A 24,294-nucleotide genomic window follows, 5' to 3' on the forward strand; every position below is an offset into this window, starting at 1 on the left:
CTTTCCGGTCCTCACAGTCTTTAAGAACCTTTTCAGCCGGGCGTGGTGGCGCACGCTTGTAATCCCAGCATTCGGGAGGCTGAGACCTGGAGGATCGCGGTTCAGGGACAGCCTCAGCTACTTAGTGAGGCCCTCTGCAACTCAGTGAGACCCAGTTTCAAAATAAATAATAAAAAATAGGGCAGGGGGTGTAGCTCGGAGGTCAAATGCCCCTGGGTTCCATCCCCAGACCCGCAAAAAAAAAAAAAAAAGAACCTTCAAGCCAACAGTCCTTGTGTGTAAGCTGCCAAGAGGGACTTCAACATAGAATGGTCTCACAGGTGAACTTCTCGATATCGGGAGGTATAAACAGTACCTTTATGAGGTCTTGGAAGGCAGGATACCTTCTCTGAAAAGCAGCCACATAGAACTAAACTTTACGAGGGAAAGAGGTCTGGGATCCTTTTTCTCGAAGTTCAGTGGTGAGCAGTGTGAGAGTACTGAGATGCAGGCTCCTGCTTGAAGGGTTAATAAAGCAGCTCATAGCTCACCGATTAGAGGAAGTCTGCCTGCCTCCCAGCCTGGCGTTCCAAGCTTTATTAACCCTTCAAGCAGGAGCCTGCATCTCAGTACTCTCCCAAGCAGCTCCAGGGAAACGCAACCGGAAGTCAGTCACAAGCGATCTGACAGTGCCGTCTCGACGAAGACTGTCCTGACAGACCTTTCTCGATGAGCTCATGACTACAAACAGCTCCTATCTTACCTTCAGAATCACCCAAGCAGTGAGATGAACATGACCACCCCCATGAACTGGGTGAACAGCAAGAGCGGGGTGAGAAACGACCACACGCTCCACAAGGCGACGTTGAAGCTGAAAGAACCAGAAATAAAGCGTTGATAACCATGACAGGCACTGACAGATTCTGCTCAAGATCGGGACTTGAACAGCTCAATTTGAGAATGTTCATCTACCCACTAGTTCTCTCTATATATCACAATTTCTCAGATATGTAACTTAGTCAATGTTGGAGGAAAAAAAAACTCTACATGTACTTACAGGACCAGAACAGTGTCTTTAAAAAGTAATAGGGCGTGGTGATGCACGCCTGTAATCCCAGCACTTGGGAGGCTGAGATAAGATCACAGGTCCAAGGCCGGGCGTGGTGGCGCACGCTTGTAATCCCCGCGCTTGGGAGGCAGAGACAGGAGGATCCACAGGTTCGAAGCCAGCCATGCACGCTGGCTTAGGAGACCCTGTTTCCAAATAAAAATGTAAAAATAGGTCTGGGAGTGTAGCCCGGAGGCAGAAGGGCTTCCAGGAACCCCAGTATCACCCCCCCTCCTCCAAAAAAAAAGATCACAAGTGCAGCCTCAGCAAGTAGTAAGACCCTTATCAACCTGGCAAGATATTATCTCAAAATAAAATAGAGGAAAAATGCCCCCAGGTTCAATCCCTAGTGTGTCTGTCTGTCTGTCTGTCTGTCTGTCTCTCTGTCTCACACACACACACACACACACACACACACACACACACACACACAGAGTTACAGTTGGAGCTGGATCCTCTAATGGCTTCTAATGGAGCTTAACAGACACTTAGGTCTCTTAAAGTTAGTGTCTGCAATGGACTGAGTTAAAAAGGCAGCCTATTTTACAAGAGTTTGACATACTAACAAACCAGACAAACTCTCTTGGTAAAAAGAAAAGACAAAAGTGGCCAGGCATGGTGGTGCACACTTGTAATCCCAGTACTTGGGAAACAGAGACAGGAGGATCACAGGTTCGAGGCCAGCCTCAGCAACTTGTGAGAACCTCTATAACTTAGTGAGACTCTGTTTCAAAATAAAGAATAAAAAATCAGGCTGGGAGTGGAGCTCATAAATAGAATGCCCCTGAGTTTTACCCTGGTATAAAACAAAAAGTGCTCTTAAAAACAAATGATGAGAAAGGTAATCATTTAGAAGGTGCTATTAAGTTTTTCACTCCTGTCATCAAAGTAAAAATAAAACACTTTCTAAATGCAAATGATATTTTTTTTTGTGGTGGTGGTACTGGGGATGGAACACAGGGGCCTTCTACCTCCAGGCCACACTCCCAAACCTAATTTATATTTTTTTATTTGAAAACAGGGTGTCTTAAGCCAGCAGAGGCTGGCTTCGAACCTGTGTGATCCTCCTGTCTCAGCCTCCCAAGCGCGGGGATTACAAGCGTGCGCCACCATGCCTGGCTGCAAATGATTTTTTGATGACTGAATTTACAAGAACAGAAGTTAATGGGGAAAACTATAAAATAAAGTTTTTCAGTTATTGGTTTTAATATCTAATACTTTGGTAAATATGAGTCTTAAAATAACCATATCCCACTAGTCTAAAACATAATTTGACATTTCTTGGGGTGATCACCTTTAGGGAGAAAGTAAAATAATTCAGTGTTATCACCTAAAAGCTAAGAATTACCACATAGCCATTCACATATCCTTAAACTTCAAAGGACAAAGTCTTAGCATATTTAAACTGAGTATCATGGTGCCTGTTTGTAATCCCAGTACTTGGGAGGCTGAGACAGGAGGTTGCGGTTCAAACCCAGCCTCAGCAATTTAGTGAGGATCTGAGCAACCGAGTGAGAGCCTGTTTCCAAATAAATAAATCAATAAAATGGGCTAGGGGTGTAGAGTTAGGTAGAATGTTTCTAGGTTCAATCCCTAGTACCAAAAAAAAGAAAAGAAAAGAAAGCACATTTAAACTAAATATGGATAAAGGTATATGGCTTTTCCAAAATCAAATTCAATTAAAATGAAGAAAAAACCCGTATCTGCAGGGAGTCTACAGCTAAAACTGGGCCAACCAGGCTGTTCTCACTGCTTAGTAAAATGAGTTTGGGGTTTGGTTTGCTTTTTTCTTTATTCATCCCCCCCCAAAAAAAAACATTTTTTCCTCCAAATTTGTGGCCAAATGTGAACTCTCGGTCTACGGCAGGCTCTCCCCTTGCGGGGTGATCACCCCTTGAAGCGCGCACCCCAGTCATGTGGAAAGCTCACTTTCACCCAGTGAGTGTGTCCAGGGGACAGCGTGGTGGGGAACAGAACCACTTGCTATTTGTTATGGTTCAGGTTATTAAAGGGCTAAATATCAGCTGGGCGTGCTGGTGGACGCCTGTAATTCCAGTACTTGGAAGGCTGGCAGGGGATCTCAGGTTCGAGGGCAGCCTTAGCAACCTACCGAGACTGTTTCCAAACAAAAACCTAAAAAGGACTGGGGGTGTAACTCAGAGGTTGAATGCCCGTGGGATCAATCCCCAGCACCATGCAAACACACCAAAAAAGCTCTTAGTATATCACACTATAAGCTTTGCCAAGCATAGGATAAAGTTAAATGGAAAATACTGGGATGCTTCTTAAGAAGTAAAAATGGAAACAGCAAGTCCTTCCAGCAACACGGCCGGGTGCCCTCTCTGCTCCGAGCCCCTCAGACCCAGGCCCAGGGCTCTGCCCTCCACTCAGGGCCTGGTGCAGGTACAGGGGCAAAGATTGGCACAAGTCAACTTACCAAACTCCTGCCGCAATGAAAGTCGCAGTCGTGATGGGCACCAAGGCGGGGTACCTGGCGTCGTACTCCTGGATGCCGCGGTACCACTCCAGGTAGAGGACGCAGTAGGACGCGATCGCTATGCTGGTGAGCAGCAACGCACCGCCCAGGAGAAACCAGCTGCGGAGACGAGAAGGAGAGCTGGCAGCCAGCCCGCGGCAGCTCACCAGGCGCGTGAACGGCCTCAGCACCATCTCTAAGAAGAGCACCGCCCGAAGCAGCGGCGCAGAGCCACCTGCTCACAGCCTCAGCCTTCAGCAAGCGTCGCTCCACTGGGAGGACAAGACACCCGGCTCGCGAAAGGCTGGAGAGCAAGACTCTGTACACGTGCGCACACAGACACGTTCACGAAGCACCCAGCTCAGAGAGAACCCCCGCACCGCGCTACGGGAAGCTAGCTTGCCCCAGTTTCCACAATTCTGGGTCTGAGCACAATCTGGACTATGTGGGATTTTAGATTTAGTCGGTTTTTCTTTAGCTCCACCACTGATTTTGGTACACACAACCATTGTCTTAAAAAACTGGTTTCCAAAGCATCCTGACAATTTGTTCTGTTTTTATTACTGACCTGTCCCTCCTAATCTTGAACACACAATCTTTTAGACCTGCATAGACTTAAAGAACCCAAGAGCCTCACGCCTCTGAACGCCAGAGCGGGGAGAGAGGACCTCAGGCATCCGAGGGCCGGGCAGTTCCAAGCGGCACAGCTCAGCTGCGCTGCCTCTGGGCGCCGCTCTCCAGGGCTGCTCAAGCTCCGTGGCAGCGGCCCTGACCAAGATGCTGAGCTCCTCGAATCCCCAGCATCCGGGCAGGCGTTTAAGTCTCATCTCCTCTGAGAAGACACTTCTGTGGAGGACAGGCCTACCACTGACTTCCCTCTAGCCCGAACAGCCCTGGTCCCTGTGTCTGTGTCCTGGCGGTGTGGTCCTGGCATCTCCACTTATTGCTGTGGTGGCTCCAAGACATCTTCAGTGTGAGATCATCTCTTACCCTGCCATTTCTTTAAAGCTAAAGTATTCAAAATACCTAAGATAAGAACAGAAGTAGAGAAGTCCTCAGGAAGGTCCAGCTCTGGAGGTTGGCCGGCCTGGGCCTCCTCCCCAGCACTCCCACACCCTGTGATATGCTTGTGCAGCACACACCATGAGGCCTGTTGGTCTGTCCGCTGAGGCCTGGGGTCAATTCTCGGAGGGCCAGAATGCACCTTCTTCATCACTGGCACCCAGAGCCACACGCACCGCAGGCTCTTCCAAGGCACCTGATGGACGCAGGAGCAGCTGAGCGTCCCGGCCCTCTCTCCCCAGCCCCAATTCTACGCTACCTGGGAGATGAAGCGCTCAGGCTGATTACGGCCAAGTGTCAGCTGTGGCTCTGCCAGCGGTGGGGTAAGAACATGGCTTTGGCGAGCAGTGCAAAGCCTTTCCTGATACAGAAACCCCAGATGGACTTGCCCACCGGGTTCCAGATCACAGTGAGAACCTAGGGACGCCCTGCGACCAGCATGCCGCCATGAAGTGACGCACGGAAAAGCAGACCAGGACCTGCGCTCCCGGGGCCGCTGAGCAGCAAGAGGAAGAAGGCGCTGGGCTACAGCAGTCCAACCGCACCACCTCAGACTTGGAGGAAAGGCAGGGAGCCGGGAGGACTCTGGGAAGTCCTGAGCAAGACGAAGAAGCCCTCTCCCTCACCAGTGTCAACAACTCCCTGCCTCCCTCAAGGCCTCTAGAGGAGACTGTGTGTCCTCCCGCGGCTCCACTGGTCACAGTCCTGTCTGCATCTGTCTGGCTCTGTAACTGCTTGTGACCCGAAGCCAACAGCCCTCCAGGGCCAGCTCTGAGTCACGCACAGTGCTCCCTCCCTCTACGGCCTGGTGGCCTCCACCTCTCTCTCCGGCGTTCCGGAAGACCGCGGGATGTGCCCCGCAACCTTGTGCTCCACTTCCACTCCTGAGGCCAGACCAGGGGGTCTCCGTCCAGGGACACGAGGAGCTGTGTGGCCCCTGGCCCGGCTGGCAGGCTCCAGACTCCTTCCTCTGAGCCTCACTGCATGTCTAACCCCGTCACTGCTCTCCAAAACACACCCGAGACCGAGGTCACTGGCCACAGCTCCTCCTCCCGCCTCCAGGTCTCCTGCACGGCCCTCGCAGGGACCTTCCGGCTTCTCCCTCCATTCTTTGCCAAATGACTAAGGGTTCAGTTTGTTGTTGTTGTTGTATTGGGAGTTGAGCCCAGGGGCATTCTACCACTAAGGTACACCCCCAGCCCTACTTTATTTTTTATTCTGAAACAGGGTCTTGCTAAGTTACTGAACACTGGCCTCAAACCTGAGATCCTCCCATCTCAGCCTCCCAAGCACTGAGATTACAGACATGCGCCATCAAGTCCAGTGGAGGAAACCGTCCTAAACTCACTGCCTTCCTCACCCTACAACACAGCTGTGCTGAAAGGGCACACTGAAGTGATTTCTAGTCCCCATCCATCCTGCTGTGTGTGACCAGGGCACACACCCTCTAACTGGCTCATCTTTCCAGCCTCTGAAGTAAAATTAACAAATTGCATGTACGCAAGGTGTACGATGTGATGAGTTGATGTGGGTATGAATGCCCTGCAAAACTACTGCAACAATTAAGTCAATTAACATACTCATCCAGCCGGGCGTAGTGGCGCACGCTTGTAATCCCAGCATTTGGGAGGCTGAGACCAGAGGAACTGGGTTCACGCAGCCTCAGCTACTTAGTGAGGCCCACTGCAACTTAATGAGACCCTGTTTCAAAATAAAGAATAAAACATAGGGCTGAGGGTGTAGCTTGGAGGTAGAATGTCCCAGGGTTCCCTCCCCAGTACCACAAAAATAAAAAAAAAAAAACACTCATCCCTCACATAGTATGTGGTGAGACATGATCTCCTGTTAGCAAATTTCGATTATAAAAAATTGTATTACTATTTTGTATGTGTGTCAGGAGAGTACTGGGGATTGAACCTAAGAACATTCTGCTTTTGAGCTACACCCCCAGCCCTACTTTATTATTTATTTTGAAACAAGGTCTAAGTTGTGGAGGTCCTCACTCAGTTGCTGAAACTGGCCACAAACCTGTGATCCTCCTATATCAGCCTCTCAAATACTGGGATTCTAAGGCTATACCACCACACTCAGCCAAAACACCGTATTACTAACCATGGTCACTATGCTATCAACAAAATCCCAAGTTTATTCTTCTATAAGTAAAAATGTGAACTCTTTGACCAATATCTCTTCTCTGTATCACCAGCACCTCCAACACGGTGTCTGAGAGGTTAGAAAATCAGTGTTTGAAGAATTCACCTACTAAAATATAAAAATTAAGAGATGGATGCTTAATTTATGAAGCGATAAAGTTTTCTTACCTACTAGTGTGAAAGTTTTCTTTAATGGTCTTAAAGAAGTCAACATAATAGGTCACAACAATGGATGCCAAAATCCAGAAGCCAGAATGGATATTGAGTCTTGGAAGAGGTTTCTCCTTTTTCTCGACAGAGGTTTCTGCAAATTAGGAAGATTTCAACTTAATACATTTCCACTGTTTTATGTGAGAAAAAAAAAAAAAACGTATTTCAAGCCAAACAAAGTTATAACATAGCACTTATGTGCATGTGTGCGGTACTGGGGATTAAACCCAGGGGCACTCATCCAGGCGCATGGTTGTAATTCCAGTATTTGGGAGGCTGAGACAGGAGGATCGCAGGTTCAAAGCCAGTCTCAGCAGCTTAGTGAGGCTCTCACCAACTTATTGAGACCCTGTTGCCAAATAAGATATAAAATAAGTCTAGAGGTGTTGCTCAAAGGTAGAATGCCCCTGGGTTCTGTCCCCAGTACCAATAAATAAATAAATAAATAAATAAATAAATAAATAAATAAATAAATCAGGGGCATTCTACCTCTGAATTACATCCTCAACCTTTTTAAATTTTTATTTATTTATTTAGTAGTACTGGTGATTGAACCTAGGGGCATTCTACCTCTAAGCTACACCCCCAGCCTTACTTTTTATTCTTCATTCTGAAACAGGATCTTACTAGGCTGTAAAAGGCCTCACTAAGTAGCTGAGGTTGTCTGTGAACCTGTGATTCTACTGTCTCAGCCTCCCAAGTACTTGGATTACAAGCGTGCGCCACCACACCTGGTTATTTTATTCTCACCTATAAACCATACCTGAACATCATGGTATTTCGGTTTATTACAAAAGCTAATAAATGAGCCAGGCGTGGTGGCGCACGCTTGTAATCCCCATGCTTGGGAGGCAGTCGGGAGGATTGCGCAGGTTCGAAGCCAACTGCGCGCGCTGGCTTCAAACCCTGTTTCCAAATAAAAAAATGTAAAAATAGGTCTGGGAGTGTAGCCCGGAGGTAGAAGGGCTTTCAGGAACCCAAGTACCACCACCAAAAAAAAAAAAAAAAAAAAGCTAATAAATGGACAGAGTTTTACAATATACAGAATAAAAGGATATAAAAGCTTTCCATCTCCCCCATCCTTATCCCCAATTCACCTGGCAAGAAGCAAGCACCATCAAGTCCTACTGAATTCTTCTGTATTGTATACATCTATGGGTAAACACATCACAAGTTGTGTTCTGTACCCAAATGGTGGCATGCCCTACATCGTTTTATGCTCCCCTTTATAAATCGTCCACATTGGTACATAAAGTCTGGCAGGTGGGCGTCATGATGCATGCCTGTAATCCCAGTACTTGGGAGGCTGAGACAGAAGGATCCTAGGTTCAGAGCCAACCTCAACAACTTAGCCCTCCTTACTCGGCGAGACTCTGTTCCAAAATAAAATTAAATAGGGCTTGAAGTGTAGCTCTTAACAGAATGCCCTTGGATTCCGTCTGCCTAACATACTAGACTTATTTAAGCAACTTTCTATCTTCGTCCCTTATTATAAGCAATGATTAGATGAAACATCTGTACACACGTCTCTGTGCACTGGTTCACATTTGATTCTTTGGTAAATTCTTAAGACTAAGGACCCGCGGGTAGTTTTGATTATAATGGGTATTTCTTTTTGTATGTGTGGTACTGGGAATGGAACCCAGGGGCACTGTACCTCCGAGCTACACCCTCAGCCCTATTTTCTTAGTCTTTTTATTTTTGAAACCGGGTCTCACTGAGTTGCGAAGGGCCTCGCTCTGTAGCTGAGGTTGTCCGGGAAGGGCGATCCTCCCGTCTCGGCCTCCCGAATGCTGGGATTACAAGCGTGCGCCACCGCGCCTGGCTTATAATGGGTATTTCTAAACAGGACTAAAGACCATCCTGACGCGGAACTGAAGATGCGCAGGGCCGCGCGATCGCTAAGACTCTTCCCTGACTTGAAATACCCGACTCGCAAAGCTACTTGGTTTGCTTTCAAACGTGATACCCGGTCCCCACCCCAACACCCGATCTGGCCGGGCCGCGGGGCCGGCGCCTGCCTCCCGGGCTCCCGGCCTCCAGGGGCGGGCGGGGAGAGCGCCTCACCCGGCCCCGCGTCGCCGGGACGCTCCTGCCGCGCCTCGGCGTCGGGAGGGAGCTGGTAGCGCCGGCGGAGCTGCTCCCGGGCCCGCGGAGCGTCCATCTTGGCCCGCCCCGAGTGGCGGAAGTGACGTCACCCGCGCTTCCGGTCTCTGCTCCGACTGCGGAGGCTCCCGGCGTTGTCATGGAGACTGCTATCTTTGTCATTTAAGCTGTTGAGAAGCCAGAGTAGAGTTGGCATCTTAGAATCTGAGCTTTCATGCACTAAAGTGACTTTAATTTAAAAAACAATTTTGATCTTTCCTGGTTTCGAAAACTGAATTTCCCGTTTATTCCGACCTATGGAAGCCCTGAAGGACCAAGATTAGTCATACGCGGGACCTGTGCAAGGCAAGGGATGCGAAGCTCTGAGAACCCCCGGCCGCCTCAACTTTCCCTAGCCCGCCAGTGCCAGTACATGAAAATATCCCTCTGTCCAGGCTTCGGCTCTTAGTCCCCCATTTCCTTCCCACAACAGCTTTTCAGGAGTTGCCCCGCTAGACTTGAAAGAGTTGAAGGCAGCCCACGGAGGAGTAAAGGATCAAAGAACCGCTGGGCAGTGGGCCAGGCACCTGCTCTTGCTAGCTGAGGGCAACTAGAAGAGTCAGGTTGCTGCGGACTCCCAAATAGGAGCCCTAGAAAGCGACATGCAGGCAGGGTCTCGCTAAGTTGCTGAGGCTGGCTTCAAACCTTGTGATCCTCCTGCCTCTGCCTCCCAAGCACTGGGATTACAGACGTGCGCCGCCACGCCCAACAATAATCTTTATTATTTTCCCACCCCTTTTTATTGAGTTATGTGCCGAGAAATTTTGTGCTTAAGTATTCAGATGTCTACTAAGCACCTACTACTTGACAGGAATTCATAAGCACCATGCTAGGCATTGAGGTAGAGATGAGTAAGACCTTGGTTTTGTACTTCAGGAGCTCCTGGTCCAAAGAAGGCCACAGAGAGCTGGGTATGGTGGTGCAGGCCTGTAATACCAGTACTTGGGAGGCTGAGACAGGAGGATCACAGGTTCAAGGCCATGGTGTGCTAACTTAGCAAGAACCCGGTTCAAAAAAAAAAAAAAAAAAAAAAAAAACAAGACTGGGGAGATAGCTTGTAGATAGAACACTGCTGGGTCCAATCCCTAGTATAAAAATGAAAGAAAAAAAGAAAAGAAGGAAGGAAAAAAATTGAAGATGGCCACAGAGTCACGGGGCAAGATAGTACAGTACAATATTTATAAATGTATAGACATGTTTCATTAATTCTATCAAGATTTTCTGAGAAGCTCCATGTGATAAGATGGTAAGGACAGACTTAATAATCTAGTGGCAGAGACAGCTTCAGTCCAGTGCCATAAACAAAATACTGTATATGGGGATATGAGAATACTGAATGAAGGGCAGCTTACTCTGCTGGGGTGAGGCAGCAGAGAGAGTGGTTGGAGAGGGGCTAAATACAGGGTTAAACAGCCCACATAGGGTCACAGGAGGTAAAATTTGAGTTAGTGGGTAGGTATTCTTTGATATTTTCTATATGTTGTGGGTGTTTGTAAAAGGCGTAATAAATATTCGAGAAGAGAATCAAGTTTATTTTCTAGCAATTCATTTCTGCTATTTCTGTAGGCTTTCTTTACCCTTTGGAGCAAAGGATTTAATAGCTAGACATATCATATAGCCTTTTAAAACAATGCCTCCTTCCCCCCCCTTTTTTTTCTTTTCTTTTGAGACTCCTAAAGAACTACATTCTTGTCTTCTTTGCCTTCCCTTCTTTCTCTTACACAAGGTTAGAATTCTTGTTAACAGGAAGCAAATTTGTCCCATCAAGTACAGCCTTCTGTTGTCTCCTGTAAAAAGGGTCAGTGCTGGGTCTCTCTTGTAACGAAATAGTCCCAAGGGCATCTCGGGGATTCTAGGGTTCCCATCCATGGTATGTTCTGGTCAGATCAAATTTTCCCATTGATGGTTTTGGGACTTTGTTATGTAGATCTGAAATCCTTCCCACTTTTTTCTACCTGATATTTTATTTTTTTATTTAAGTGCTAGGGATTGAACCCAGGTGCATTCTACCTCCAAGCTACATCCCAACCATTTTTTTTTAAAGAGAGTCTCTGTAAGTTGTTGAGGGTGGCCTCCAACCTGAGATCCTCCTGTCTCAGCCTCCCAATACTGGGATGACAGTTGTGCACCACCATACCCAGCTCCCTGATAATGTAAATGGTATTGCTTGCACACCCAACAGTGCTACTTAAAAACAGATTTGGAGCCAGGCATGGTGGTACACGCTTGTAATCCCAGCATTTGGGGGCTGAGACAGGAGGATTGCAGTTAGCGCCCAGCCTCAGCTACTTAGTGAGGTCCTTTGCAACTCGGTGAGAACCTGTTTCAATAAAGAATAAAAAATGAAGCCGGGCATGGTGGCTAACTCTTGTAATCCCAGCATTTGGGAGGCTGAGACAGGAAGACCACAGTTCACAGACAGTCTTAGCTACTTAAGACTTAGTAAGGCCCTTTATAATTCAGTGAGACCCTGGTTCAAAATAAGGAATAAAAAATAGGGCTGGGGGTATAGCTTAGAGGTAGAATGCCCCTGGGTTTCATCCCCAGTACTGCCAAAAAAAAAAAGCAGCTAGATTTGGGGAAAATCCAATATTTCGTAGCCACATCTTCTTTGCTAGGGCCCATTAAATAAGATCTTCAGTGTGTAGTGTGCGACTTCATTAGCTCTGTGATATCAGATTGTTATCAACAAAAGAAATCCTCATTATCAATGTGGGTTACAAGTGTGGGAGAGAGGGCGATGAACGAGACCATGGCCTTTCCGGCCTCCCCTGAACAACATGACTAAGCCCTGGGTATTTATGGGTAGTTGAATCTTGTCTCATCCCTGTGTCCTTGGGCAAGTTAATTCATTGTTCTAAACAATGGTTTCCTCGTTTGAGGAACAGTAGGTATCAGAGTGAAGATGGGTGTATACAGATGGTTAGCTTAGTGCCTGGCATGGAATATGCATTTCAGCAGTGGTAGATGCCATTCACCATGCCCTGGCTCAGCTTCCTAGGCCCTCAAGGCTTGGCACCTGCTCACTTCTCAATCAATATTCCCTCGTCCTTGGACTCCAACTACCCCTTTGTTCATGTCACTCTTCCAGGAATTATCATGCTTAGCCATCATTTTCCCTTTGCCTGGGCCCTCCACAATTACCTGGGGAGAAGAATCATGTCTTAGCATCGTCCTGGTGCCTTGTCAACACTGGGCACATAACAAAGTATAAAAGCCCTACGCAACACTGGACATATAGAAGAGTATAAAAGCCCTACCCAACACTGGACACATAGCAAGGTATAAAAGTCCTACCTAACACTGGACACACAGCAGGGTATAAAAGTCCTACCCAACACTGGACTCATAGCAGGGTATAAAAGACCCACCCAACGCTGAACACATAGCAGGCTATAAAAGCCCTACCCAACACTGGACACATAGCAGGCTATAAAAGCCCTACCGATGCTGGCCACATAGTAGGGTATAAAAGCCCTATTCAACACTGGACACATAGCAGGCTATAAAAACCCTACCCAACACTGAACACATAGCAGAGTACAAAAGCCCTACCCAACACTGATCTATCATAGCAGGGTATAAAAGCCCTACCCAATTCTGGACCTATCATAGCAGGGTATAAAAGACCTACCCAATGCTGGACCCATAGCAGGCTATAAAAGCCCTACCAATGCTGGCCACATAGCAGGGTATAAAAGCCCTACCCAACACTGGACACACAGCAGGGTATAAAAGCCCTACCCAATGCTGGCCACATAGCAGGGTATAAAAGCCCTACCCAACACTGGACACATAGCAGGCTATAAAAGCCCTACCGATGCTGGCCACATAGCAGGGTATAAAAGCCCTATCCAACACTGGACACATAGCAGGCTATAAAAACCCTACCCAACACTGAACACATAGCAGAGTACAAAAGCCCTACCCAACACTGATCTATCATAGCAAGGTATAAAAGCCCTACCCAACGCTGGACCTATCATAGCAGGGTATAAAAGCGCTACCCAACACTGGGCACATAGCAGGGTATAAAACCTCTACCAGCTTTTGCTTTGGCTTCTGATCACAGCTAACTTGTCCTCCTATGGGTCTTCATGAGTCCACCCAGCATGCCTTCCCAGTTCTCAGGAAACTGATCCCGACCTAGGGGAGGACACAAGAGCCAAATCCAGACATTGGAGCCTCTGGGACTTTGGCTCATTGCTTACTGTGTTGTGTTGGTGTGGTGAACTGTGAGGTCATTGTGGGCTTGGGGCTACAGTACTGGATGTATGCGGGGGAATCCATCAGGAAGAGAGATCTGAGAAGCAGATTAAGAGGTCCTGGCAGCATTCCTACAGCCCCTAGGTCCCCTAATCCCTAGTTAACCCAGTTAGGAACATGAGCCCTGGAGCCGGATCCTGACTGGTTGTGACTGGTTCTGCCCCGTTGATCCTCAGCTGGGCTGTGAGCCCCAGCAGGAATGAATGAGTTAATAGAGGTAAAACTCTTAGAAAAGTGCCTGCATATAGAAATGACTTAGTAATGCTAATAATATATAATCTTAAAGAAAATCTCCCACTTGTATGAAAAAGCAATGAAATATGTGTCTCTCCTTTGCATAGCTCTCATTATTTTCCTGATAGAAGTTATAGCTCTGGAACTACGAGGTCAAAGATACACACGTTATAAAGGCTTTTTGTTGTCGTTGGTTTTTGTTTTTTGTTTTTTGCGTACTGGGGATGGAACCCAGGGGCATTCTACCTCCAAACTACACCCCCAGTGCCTGGGTCCAGCCCTAGCAAGAGTCGAGGTCGTGAGAGAGAAGACGCTGACACACGAGACCAGATGGCAGCTTCTCGAACTTTATTCTGAGGGAAGCTTCTCCAGCTTCTCTCTTACTTCTCTCTACTTTCTTACTCCTCTCATACTTCCTTTTTTACTTCATTCTTACTTCTTTCTTTCAGAATTTGTTACAATCTTTATAGTCATGCAACAGGAACTTCAAGGACAGGAAAAGTTTTTTACAGACTTCAGGGCAGAGTGCCAGACATTTAAATAATCATAGAAAGTATGCTTTGTCTCACTTCGCAAGGCCAGCTTGAACTTAATCTTATATATTGGCCCAAACTAAGGTAAGTGTGAACTTAATCTTTGGCCCAAACTTTATCCTTGGGAAAAAAATCTTTGCTGCCTGAGTCTCTCACAAGCCGCTGCCCATCAGTTTTAGTTATAATGCTTATACATAAAATTCCAATTACATGTTGATCCAAATAATCCTAAAATAATTTTTTGAAGAAGGGAATGCTAAACATACATCATGGGGGATCTACGCCGTTGAGGGTCCCCTGATCGAGCTTTCTGAAGGTCTGCATGAGATGCTGTAGCACCCCAGCCCTATTTTTTATTCTTTATTTTGAAACACGATCTCACAGATTTGCAAAGGGCCTCATTAAGCAGTAGCTGAGGCTGTCCATGAACCACGATCCTCCTGTCTCAGCCTCCTAAATGCTGGGATTACGAGCAGCACCACCACGCCCAGCTTTATAAAGGCGGTTGATGAGTATTTTCAAACAAGCTCCAGAAGTTTACTTTACATTCCCACCAGCAGGGGGCAGGAGATGCTACATTTAACATTTGCATCAGCAATGGGTTTATCATTTGGATAGAGGTCCAGTTCATAATTGGGAAGAAATCTGCCTTTAATATGCTTTTTAAATTTTGTTAACAAATTTTAACATGTTAATTGGTTATATATATTTTTTTTCTTTAGAGCTTTTTTTTATCTTCACTTATAGATGAAGGCTATTTTTGAACATCAGCTATGTGGCAAGTATTTTTTCCAGTTTCCTGGTTTAATTTGATTGTCTTCACACCTGAGTTTCATTTTGTTTTTTACTTCTAGCCTGCCATGAAGAGCTTGCATGGGCTTGCTCATTCAATACGTAGTGTGTGGGATGTGCTCGGTCCACTTTCCTGTACAAGAACCCCACTTTATCTTCAGTTTTTCTCTCAAAGATTTTATTATGCATGGTCAAGCACATTCTAAAAATATGAATGGAAAATTGACAAAGCCCGCAATTCATTTGTTTTAATTTGTTGTTCTACGCCATCCTACTTCCTCCTTCCCGGGCGGGACATGAATTGTCCCTTTGTCCGGCATATCCACCGTGTATGCACTACCCACCAGGCAGGAGCACAGGCTCACAGACGTTTATTACAATATACTGTTGTTATTGTTCTATTTTATTAGTTATTGTTAACCTTTTACTCTGCATAACTTCTAAATTAAACTTTATCATAGGCATCTAACACAGGCAACACAGAGCGTGTATGGAACTCAACACTATTTGCAGTTTCAGGCAGCCCCAGAAGATCTGAGAACAGATTCCCAGCGGGCAAAGAGGGACTGCTGTGTATCACATGGTGGACATCCTATGTAGCAAATATCACATGAGCCCTCTTCAAATGAGCCCAGTTATTCCTCACCCCTGTCTTATTCGAGTAGCTTTACGAAGAAAGGGTCTTTGGCCCACATCTGAAACCAACTCCAGCCAGTACCAGCAGAATAACAACTACAATGACAGCTGCAATCATCATTATTATAAAATTCATGTATAATTTTTCAAAAAAAAAAAGAGAACCCCTCTGAAGTACCTCATAAGATTGAAAGAAAAATAAGATTTTTTTTTTTTTTGCAGGTCTGTGGATGGAACCCAGGGCATTCTACCTCCAAGCTACAACTTCAACCCATTTTTATTCTTTATTTTGAAACAGGGTCTCACTGAGTTGCAAAGGGCCTCACTAAGTAGCTGAGGCTGTCCACGAACTGCGATCCTCCTGTCCTGTCTCAGCCTCGCGAATGCTGGAGTTACAAGCGTGCGCCACCACGCCTGGTGAAAAAAATAGAACTTCAATCAGTACAGAGTGAGGGTGACACCCAGGCCAAACGACCTGGAGAACATGGGTGACTGTCACAGATGGTGGCCCACCATGTTTCCTTGGCTGGCCCAGCTCAGGACCTGCCAGCCCTACTTCTGACTCAGCGCCTGCGTTGTGCCGCCTGGGCTTTCTCAGGATGCATCCTGTTTAAGCAGTGAGAGGGAGATACTCCTAGAAAGAAAGTCAATGTGAGCCTGGCAGATACCTATTGTATTAGCAGCAAACAGGCCAGGTGAGCCCCCAAAACAGGCAGTGTGCTGTCTTTGTGGAGTACAATGTTGGGGGGAAGAATATGTCAGGCAGAAAGGACCATTCCTAGAACTTCAAGGCAGGGTGGCGTGAACCCCGGAAGGTTTCAGTGTCCCCAAGCACTCCTGAGATTTCTGGCTGTGTGGCTGATTTAGAAGAGATGCCTGGGGCCGCTGGGTTCTGTGGAAGGACAACTCCTCTTGTTTAATCGCTCCATTTGGGTTGAGTTGCGGTCAGGCTGGCAAACCCAAAGGAGGGCGAGGGGTCCTGGCTCACTGCCCTCCCAGGCGAAGCCAGGCTGTCCACACCAGTCTTGTCAATGTCATATGGTGGGATCGTTCAGAGCCTGGGACTTGGCTCGTCACTGGTGTGTATGGAACCAAATAGAATTTTTTTTTTCTTCTCTTTGGGTACTGGGGATTGAACCCATGGGCATTCTACCTCCATTTATTTTTTTAATTTTAAGTCTTTTTTAAAATTTTGAAACAGGGTCTCACTAAGTTGCTGAAGGCCTCACTAAGTTGTTGAGGCTTGCCTTGAACCTGCAATCCTCCTGTCATAGTCTCCCAAGTATTGAGATTACAGGTGTGCGCAGCCATGCCTGCCTAAAACACGTTTTTCCCTTTCAAAGAGCAGAGCTGTAGCTCAGTGTTAGGGTGTATACTTAGCATGATCAAGGCCATGGTTTAATTCCCATCACCAAAAATTAAATTAAAATTAAAAAGAGCTGCAACAGGAGGGTTGCAGGCTCAAGGTCAGCTTCAGCAACTTAGCAAGATCCTCAATAACTTACTGAGATCTCGTTTCAAAATGAAAACTAAGCTGGGAGTGGTGGCGCAGCATTCGGGAGGCTGAGACTGGAGGATCGCTGTTCGCAGACAGCCTCAGCTACTCAGTAAGGCCCTTTGCAACTCAGTGAGACCCGGTTTCAAAATAAAGAATAAAAATAGGGCTGAGGGTGGAGCCCAGAGGTAGAATGCCCCTGGGTTCCATCCCCAGACTCACAAAAAAAAAAAAAAAAAAAAAATTAAGTAGGGCTGTAGGTTCAGCTCAGAGGTAGAATGCCCCAGGTTCGATCCTCAGTAAAGACCTTTCTGATCATATGAAAAATAATTTTACTCAGACTATCTTTAAAATAAAAATTAAAAGCTAGGCGTGGTGGCGCACGCTTGTAATCCTTTACAGACAGCCTCAGCTACTTGGTGAGGCCCTCTGCAACTCAGTGAAACCCTGTTTCAAAATAAAGAATAAAAAATAGGGCTGGGGGTGTAGCTAGGAGGTAGAATAACCCTGGGCTCCATCCCCAGTACCAAAAAAATAAATTAAAATTGAAATAATCAGTGCTATAAAAAGGCAAGTAAAAACAAGCCAGGGGTCCTGACCTGAGGCAAATTTTGTCAAGGACAACAGTCACAGATACCCAGGAGACAGCTGAATTCAAATCGGCCTCGATTCTGCTGCCCACTGTAGGGCCTGGGGCCGGTCTCTTGAGCCTTCTGTGAAATGGGGCTGACAGCGCCCTCCTGGGGTCGCTGGAAGACGCACCTAAAGAACTCAGCTCAGGCCTGCGTACGGAAGATGCCCCGTGACAGAGAACCGCTATTTAATTACTGTTAGAGTAGAATCGAGGCCATGGGGAGAGGCAGCCCGGATGCCAGGGCCACGCCACAGTGGCAGGTGGCGGCCAGATGGCCTTAAAGGCCTGAGGCTGGTGGCCATGCCAGGAGGGAGAGGCCAGGAAACAGCAGAGAAGAGCCAGTGATGATGGAAGCCATGGCCCTCGTTCACTGAGCACCTTCTGTGAATTCACTGTCCAGTCCCCATAGCAACCACAGGAAGTAGCCACTAGCCGGGTTCTGGTGGATGTGTGGGGAAGCTGAGGCACGGGGCTTTCTTATCGGAGGGCCCGAAGGTGCTTTGACTCCTTTGACCTAGTGATGGAACTGCTTCTTTGATGGTCTAGTTGTAGTCACAGAGTGTTAGAGTTTCGACTGGAAATGTCCCCCAGACCTCATGCTACGCCCCAGAGGCAGCCATTTGGGAGGTTGATACCTGGAGCATGGCGGGGTTCTGTGTGTGCGGGGGCTGCTGCACCAGCCAGGTCCTGGGAGTGTGGCCGAGGACAGCATGGCAGGTGCCAGCTGCAGAGACTTGCTCTCACCCTCTGTCTCTTGCCTTTGCTCTCCCCTGCCTCTGCCAGCATGCCCCAAGGACCTGCAGCCCCAGCTCCGGCTGGGCAGCGGGTGCAAAATGGATGGATAGATTGTACACATGGATTACACACACACACACACACACACACACACACACACACACTGATATACACACACACATACACTGATACACACACACACACACTGATATATACACACACACATACACTGATACACACACACACACACACACACACACACACACACACATTTTTATGGACCAAAATCTCCAGATCTGTATGCAAATAAATCTCCTCTAAGTTCTGCCTGTCGGGCATTTCAATCGCAGCGTGACTGAAACATTGAATCGACACAGTGTCAGAGGTTTTTCTTTGTGTTTGTTCATTTTGTTTTGTTGTTGGTTTTGTTTGTTTGTTCTTGTTTTTTGATACTGCAGTTTGGACCCAGGGGCATTCTACCTCTGAGCTATGCTCTCAGCCCCTCCCTTTTTATTTATTTATTTATTTATTTATTTATTTATTTATTTTCGATACTGGGGATGGAAACCAGGGACATTCTACTTCCGAACTACACCCCCAGCCCTATTTTTTATTCTTTATTTGAAACAGGGTCTCACTGAGCTGCAGAGGGTCTTACTAGGTAGCTGAGGCTGGCTGCGAACCACATCCTTCTCTCTCAGCCTCCCAAATGCTGAGATTACCAGCGTACACCACCACACCCGGCTTTTTTTTTTTTAAACAACGATATCTCACTAAGTTGCTGAGGATGTCCTTGAATCTGCGATTCTCCTGTCTCAGCCTCCCAGACACTGGGATTGCAGGTGTGTGCCACTATGTCTCAAAAGTCTGTCAGATTTTAAAGTCTTTGTACCATCGTTTCCTTAGTGAAGTGATGGAGCCAGGATTTGAACCCAAGCTCCCAACTGCCGTGCATGTGAGGACCACTCATGACTCAAACTTTCTCAGGACACACGCTATGGAAAAGTCAGGGAGGCCAGAGGCGCTAACCCTTGGTGCTGAACTATCTCCAGTAGATTAGAAGCCACTGAGGGAACACACTGGTCCTTCAGTCCCCACCAGGGATGGGTTCAGGACCCCTAGGGATCCCCAAATCTGAGGATGCTCAAGTGTCTGACATAAAAGCCCAAAGCAATCGCACACATATCCTCCCATAGGTCTGACATCATTTCCAGATTATTTCTGAAGCCTGATACAATGGAAATGCTGTATAAATCACTGGTATACTGTATTGTTTAGAGAAAAAAAGAAAAAATGTCTGTATGTGTTCAGTACATTTTTTTTTTTTGCGGCACTAGGGATGGAACCCAGGGGCATTTGACCTCCAAGCTGCACCCCCAACACTGTTTTTTATTCTTTATTTTGAAACAGGGTCTCACTACGTTTCAGAGGACTTCACTAAGTAGCTGAGGCTGGCTGTGAACCAGCAATCCTCTGGTCTCAGCCTCCCAAATGCTGGGATTACAAGCGTGAGCCTCCACACCCAGCTTAAGAACATTTTTTATTTTTATTTTTTAACAATTTTTTATGGAACATAAATAGTATACATTTAAACTATATTTGGTGCCCTCTCCCCCCCGCCCCCGTTTTCCCTTCCCCCCTCCCACCAATGGTTGTCCAGGTTAACCATGTCTTATTCATAATTTTTCATATGTTCAGATGTAGACCCTCATTGATCAAGATCGGCCTTCCTTCTCTCCTATCTTTCCATTCAAACTTTGCTGGTATTTCCCCTCCATTATCTGGAGTCCCGCTGGTAACCTCTGTGTTTCCTAGTTTGGGCATATTAGAGGAAACATATGTACCTTCTCCTTCTGTGCTTGGCTGATCTCACTTAACATAATGTTCTCCAGGGCTTTCCATCTTCTTGCAAATGATATAATTTTGTTCTTCTTTATGGCTGAATAGAATTCCATTGTGTGTATTTCCCACAGTTTTGCTATCCATTCATCTGTTGATGGTGATCTGGGTTGGTTCCATATTTTGGCTATTACAAATTGTGCTGCTATGAACATAGGTATGCATATGTTGCTGTATTTCTCTGAATTCAACCCCTTTGGAAAGATACCCAGGAGTGGTATAGCTGGATCATATGGTGGATCTATTCCCACCTTTCTTAGGAATCTCCACACAGATCTCCATAGTGGCTGAACTAGTTTGCACTCCCACCAACAGTGTAAAAGAGTTCCTCTTTCCCCACATCCTCGCCAGCATTTGTTGTTATTTGATTTCTTTATGCTTGCCACTCTGACTGGGGTTAGATGGAATCTCAGTGTAGTTTTGATTTGCATCTCCCTGATGGCCAGTGATGAAGAACATCTTTTCATGTATCTATTAGCCCTTTGTATCTCTTCTTTTGTGAAGTGTCTATTTAGTTCATTTGCCCATTTCTTGATTGGGTTGTTTGTTTTGCTAGTGTAGAGTTTTTTGAGCTCTTTGTATATTCTGGATATTAGCCCCCTATCAGAATGGTGGCTGGTAAAGATCCTTTCCCATTCTGTCGGCTTCCTCTTTAGGTTATTGATAGTTTCCTTTGATGAGAAGAAACTATTTTTAAGAACATTTTTTAAAGAATATTTTTTGCTCCCTCTTGGCTGAATCGCTGATGAGGACCCCGCAGTTGCAAAGGGCTGTGTGCAGTGACCTGGCCGCCCCTCCCCACAGGTGCCCACCGGAATGCGGCTGCTCCATCTTATCAGTTCTTTCCTAAGAGCTAGGTTGGGACCTCGAAACCCTAAGAGCACTAGACCATTATTGCCAACCGAGAGAGGTGATAGGTCAGAGAAAATCCATTTGCTAGCGCTGGCCTGAGGGCTCAGTGGTGCCAGGCAGCACAGAAACGCAATGCGGCTTGTGCACACTAGGTTTGCTCCCGTGCCAGCGAGGGCCCGCGGGTCTATCCCTTATGAGAAACGATATGTGCCCATCCAGAAACACTGAAAATCACAAACGCGGATAGGAAAACACATGGATTTAGAAGATTCCATAAGGAAATCCCCTGCCAATCTTAGAAAAATTGAGTGTTATGAGCTGACACTGCAGGACAAGTCTCCAAACAGAGGGGTCAATTGTTAAAAGAGACTTTCTCCTCGTTGAGTTCTTGTTCAGTGAAAAAAAAAATTTTTTTTTTTTTTTTTTGGTGGTACTGGGGTTCCTGGAAGCCCTTCTACCTCCAGGCTACACTCCCAGACCTATTTTTATATTTTTATTTGGAAACAGGGTCTCTTAAGCCAGCGCAGCTGGCTTCGAACCTGCGCGATCCTCCTGTCCTGCACGCCACCACGCCCGGCTTCTTTTCTTTTTTGCTTTTTTCTTTTCTTTTTTTTTTTTTTTTCCGGTATTGGGTAATGAACCTGTGCCACTATTGAAAATTGCTCTGATTTCCAATAAACTGTAAAAGGCTGTCAGAGTCCGGTGCTGTGCAGGCCCTCAGGCAGGAAGGGGTGGCAGCTTTGCCGCGTACTCCTCAGAGCCACCTCTCTGCCCTCTGTCTAATGTTTTCCCATAGTAAGCCTTTAGCCTTAAAAATGCTAGAGACAATTGAAAACCCTAAGATCACACAGCGACTCTGCCTGGTGCATTTCAGAGCCCTAAAGATAGCCAAGCCTTGTTCTTAGAGATCACACACAGCCTCACTGGCTCCAATCAGTGCCTCTGTCCCCTCCTATTCTTTGGGGCCAGAAAGGTGAACTCCAAGTGTTGCTTCAAAGCACCCACAGTTGATGGGAAACCAATACAGCCCTATACAGCAGAGGTAAAAGCCAGGTAGATAATCCAGTACTTAGTGCACTGCCGGGAGACAGAGGGACCACCGGCCTAAGAAATGTTACTAGCCTGTTGCCTTGGTAACACTGATAAGAACATACTAAGATAAAACGTGTATTTAAGGGCCAGGGATGGAGAGGAGGGCAGAGTTCCATATTCCGGCTCGCCAGCGCGTCTTTTAGGCACACTGCTTTTCTTCTCTTCCCTTTCTATTTCCCAATGACTTATTTTTATTTTTTATTTATTTATTTATTTTTGGTGGTACTGGGGTTCCTAAAAGCCCTTCTACCTCCAGGCTACACTCCCAGACCTATTTTATATTTTTATTTGGAAACAGGGTCTCCTAAGCCAGCGCGGCTGGCTTCGAACCTGCACGATCCTCCTGTCTCCCGCCTCCCACGTGCGGGGATTACAAGCGTGCGCCTCCACGCCCGGCTTTCTACTGACTTTATAATGAATTGTTGAAGCTGTAACTGAGCTGCTTATTACTTTTTTTTTTTCTTTGCGGGTCTGGAGATGGAACACAGAGGCATTTGACCTCTGAGCTAGACCCCCTGCCCAATTTTTTATTCTTTATTTTGAAACAGGGTCACACTGAATTGCAGAGGGCCTCACTAAGTAGCTGAGGCTGTCCGTGAACCGCGATCCTCCAGTCTCAGCTTCCCGAATGCTGGAATAATAAGCGTGTACCACCACGCCTGGCTTACATTTTTATTTCCCAATTCAACAAATTTTAGTTGAATTGAGAAAAAGAGGCCTCAGCGCCATTACAACCATAATAGAATCCAGGGGCATTCTGCCTTTGACCTACACCCCAGCCCTATTTTATTCTTTATTTTGAAGTAGGGTCTCACTAAGTAGCTGAGGCTGGCTGTGAATCTGCGACCCTCCTGTTTCAGCCTCCCAAGTACTGGGATTACAAGCATATACCACCAGGCCAGGCTTTTATGATTTTTTTAAACGATTACTCTTAGCCAGAGGTGGTGATGCATGCTTGTAATCCCAGTACTTGGGAAGCTGGGACATGAGGATCACAGGTTCTCGACCAGCCTCAGCTACTTGGTGAGGTCATCCACAACTTAGTGAGACCTCAAAATAAAGAATAAGCCGGGCGTGGTGGCGCACACTTGTAATCCCCATGCTTGGGAGGCGGAGACAGGAGGATCACACAGGTTCAAAGCCAGCCGCACTGGCTTAAGAGACCCTGTTTCTAAATTAGAAAAGCATAAAAATAGGTCTGGGAGTGTATCCCGGAAGTAGAGGGGCTTCCAGGAATCCCAGTACCACCAAATAGAATAAAGAATAAAAGATAGGGCTGAGGGTATAGCTCAGAGATAGAATGCCACTGGGTTCTGTTAGGAGAGGAGTAATATGGTAAAATACTAAAATATAAGTGTAAAAGGTAGAACATTAGCCACAATACTAATGTACAAGTGAAGCCGTATAGCAAGAGCATGTTAGAGAGCTGGCTGCAGATAAGCCCAGAGCAGAGCAGCCAGCGACCACGTAACTCACAAGCTTTACTTAATTGGGCGTAATCACTGAGAAAACCCCCACATGGGTTTGACCAATCAGGCGGAACCTAGCAATTGGACTTTCCCAAAGAAAGGGTACATAAACCCACTAGAAACAGAGACCCACACTCTCCAGCCCCCCAATGCCTGATGGAGATCTCTTCGTGTCAGAGAGCCCCTGACCTGTCAACAAACCCAAGCATCAGCTAAAGGCGGACCCCACTAAAGGACCTTTGACTCAGACGCGTCACCTGTGAGTTCCCCTGGGCCCAGTGCCCGGCTGGGCTCAGACTTAGACTTAGACTCCGGCTTGTGGTGTATCTGTGGAATTGTCTATCAAGTGTAGAACCCTCAATAAATTTACTGGTAAATGTCTAAGAGTCTAGCTGGTCTCTTGCTCACGACAGATTCAATCCCCAGTACTGAGAACGGCAAAACACAAAACAAAACAAAAGCTACCACTCTGAGATTCCCGAACTCATCCCAACAGTTGTGTGCAGATGCTTTTGTGGTACATC

At 46.7% G+C, this 24,294-nt stretch overlaps 1 protein-coding gene across 1 annotated transcript; it reads right to left on the minus strand.

Annotated features, from left to right (window-relative positions):
• Positions 1-750: 750 nt before the first annotated feature.
• On the minus strand, positions 751-9,152 carry TMEM128 (transmembrane protein 128; the record flags this gene model as incomplete). The annotated part of the gene is made up of 4 exons (XM_080697080.1): positions 751-850; positions 3,525-3,683; positions 6,947-7,082; positions 9,056-9,152. 4 exons carry the CDS (start codon positions 9,150-9,152, stop codon positions 751-753), a joined length of 492 nt encoding a protein of 163 aa, XP_080553206.1.
• Between the last annotated feature and the right edge of the window lie 15,142 nt (positions 9,153-24,294).

The sequence above is a fragment of the Muscardinus avellanarius genome (genome assembly GCF_963383645.1).
Source record: "Muscardinus avellanarius genome assembly, chromosome: 6".
Lineage (NCBI taxonomy): Eukaryota > Metazoa > Chordata > Mammalia > Rodentia > Gliridae > Muscardinus > Muscardinus avellanarius.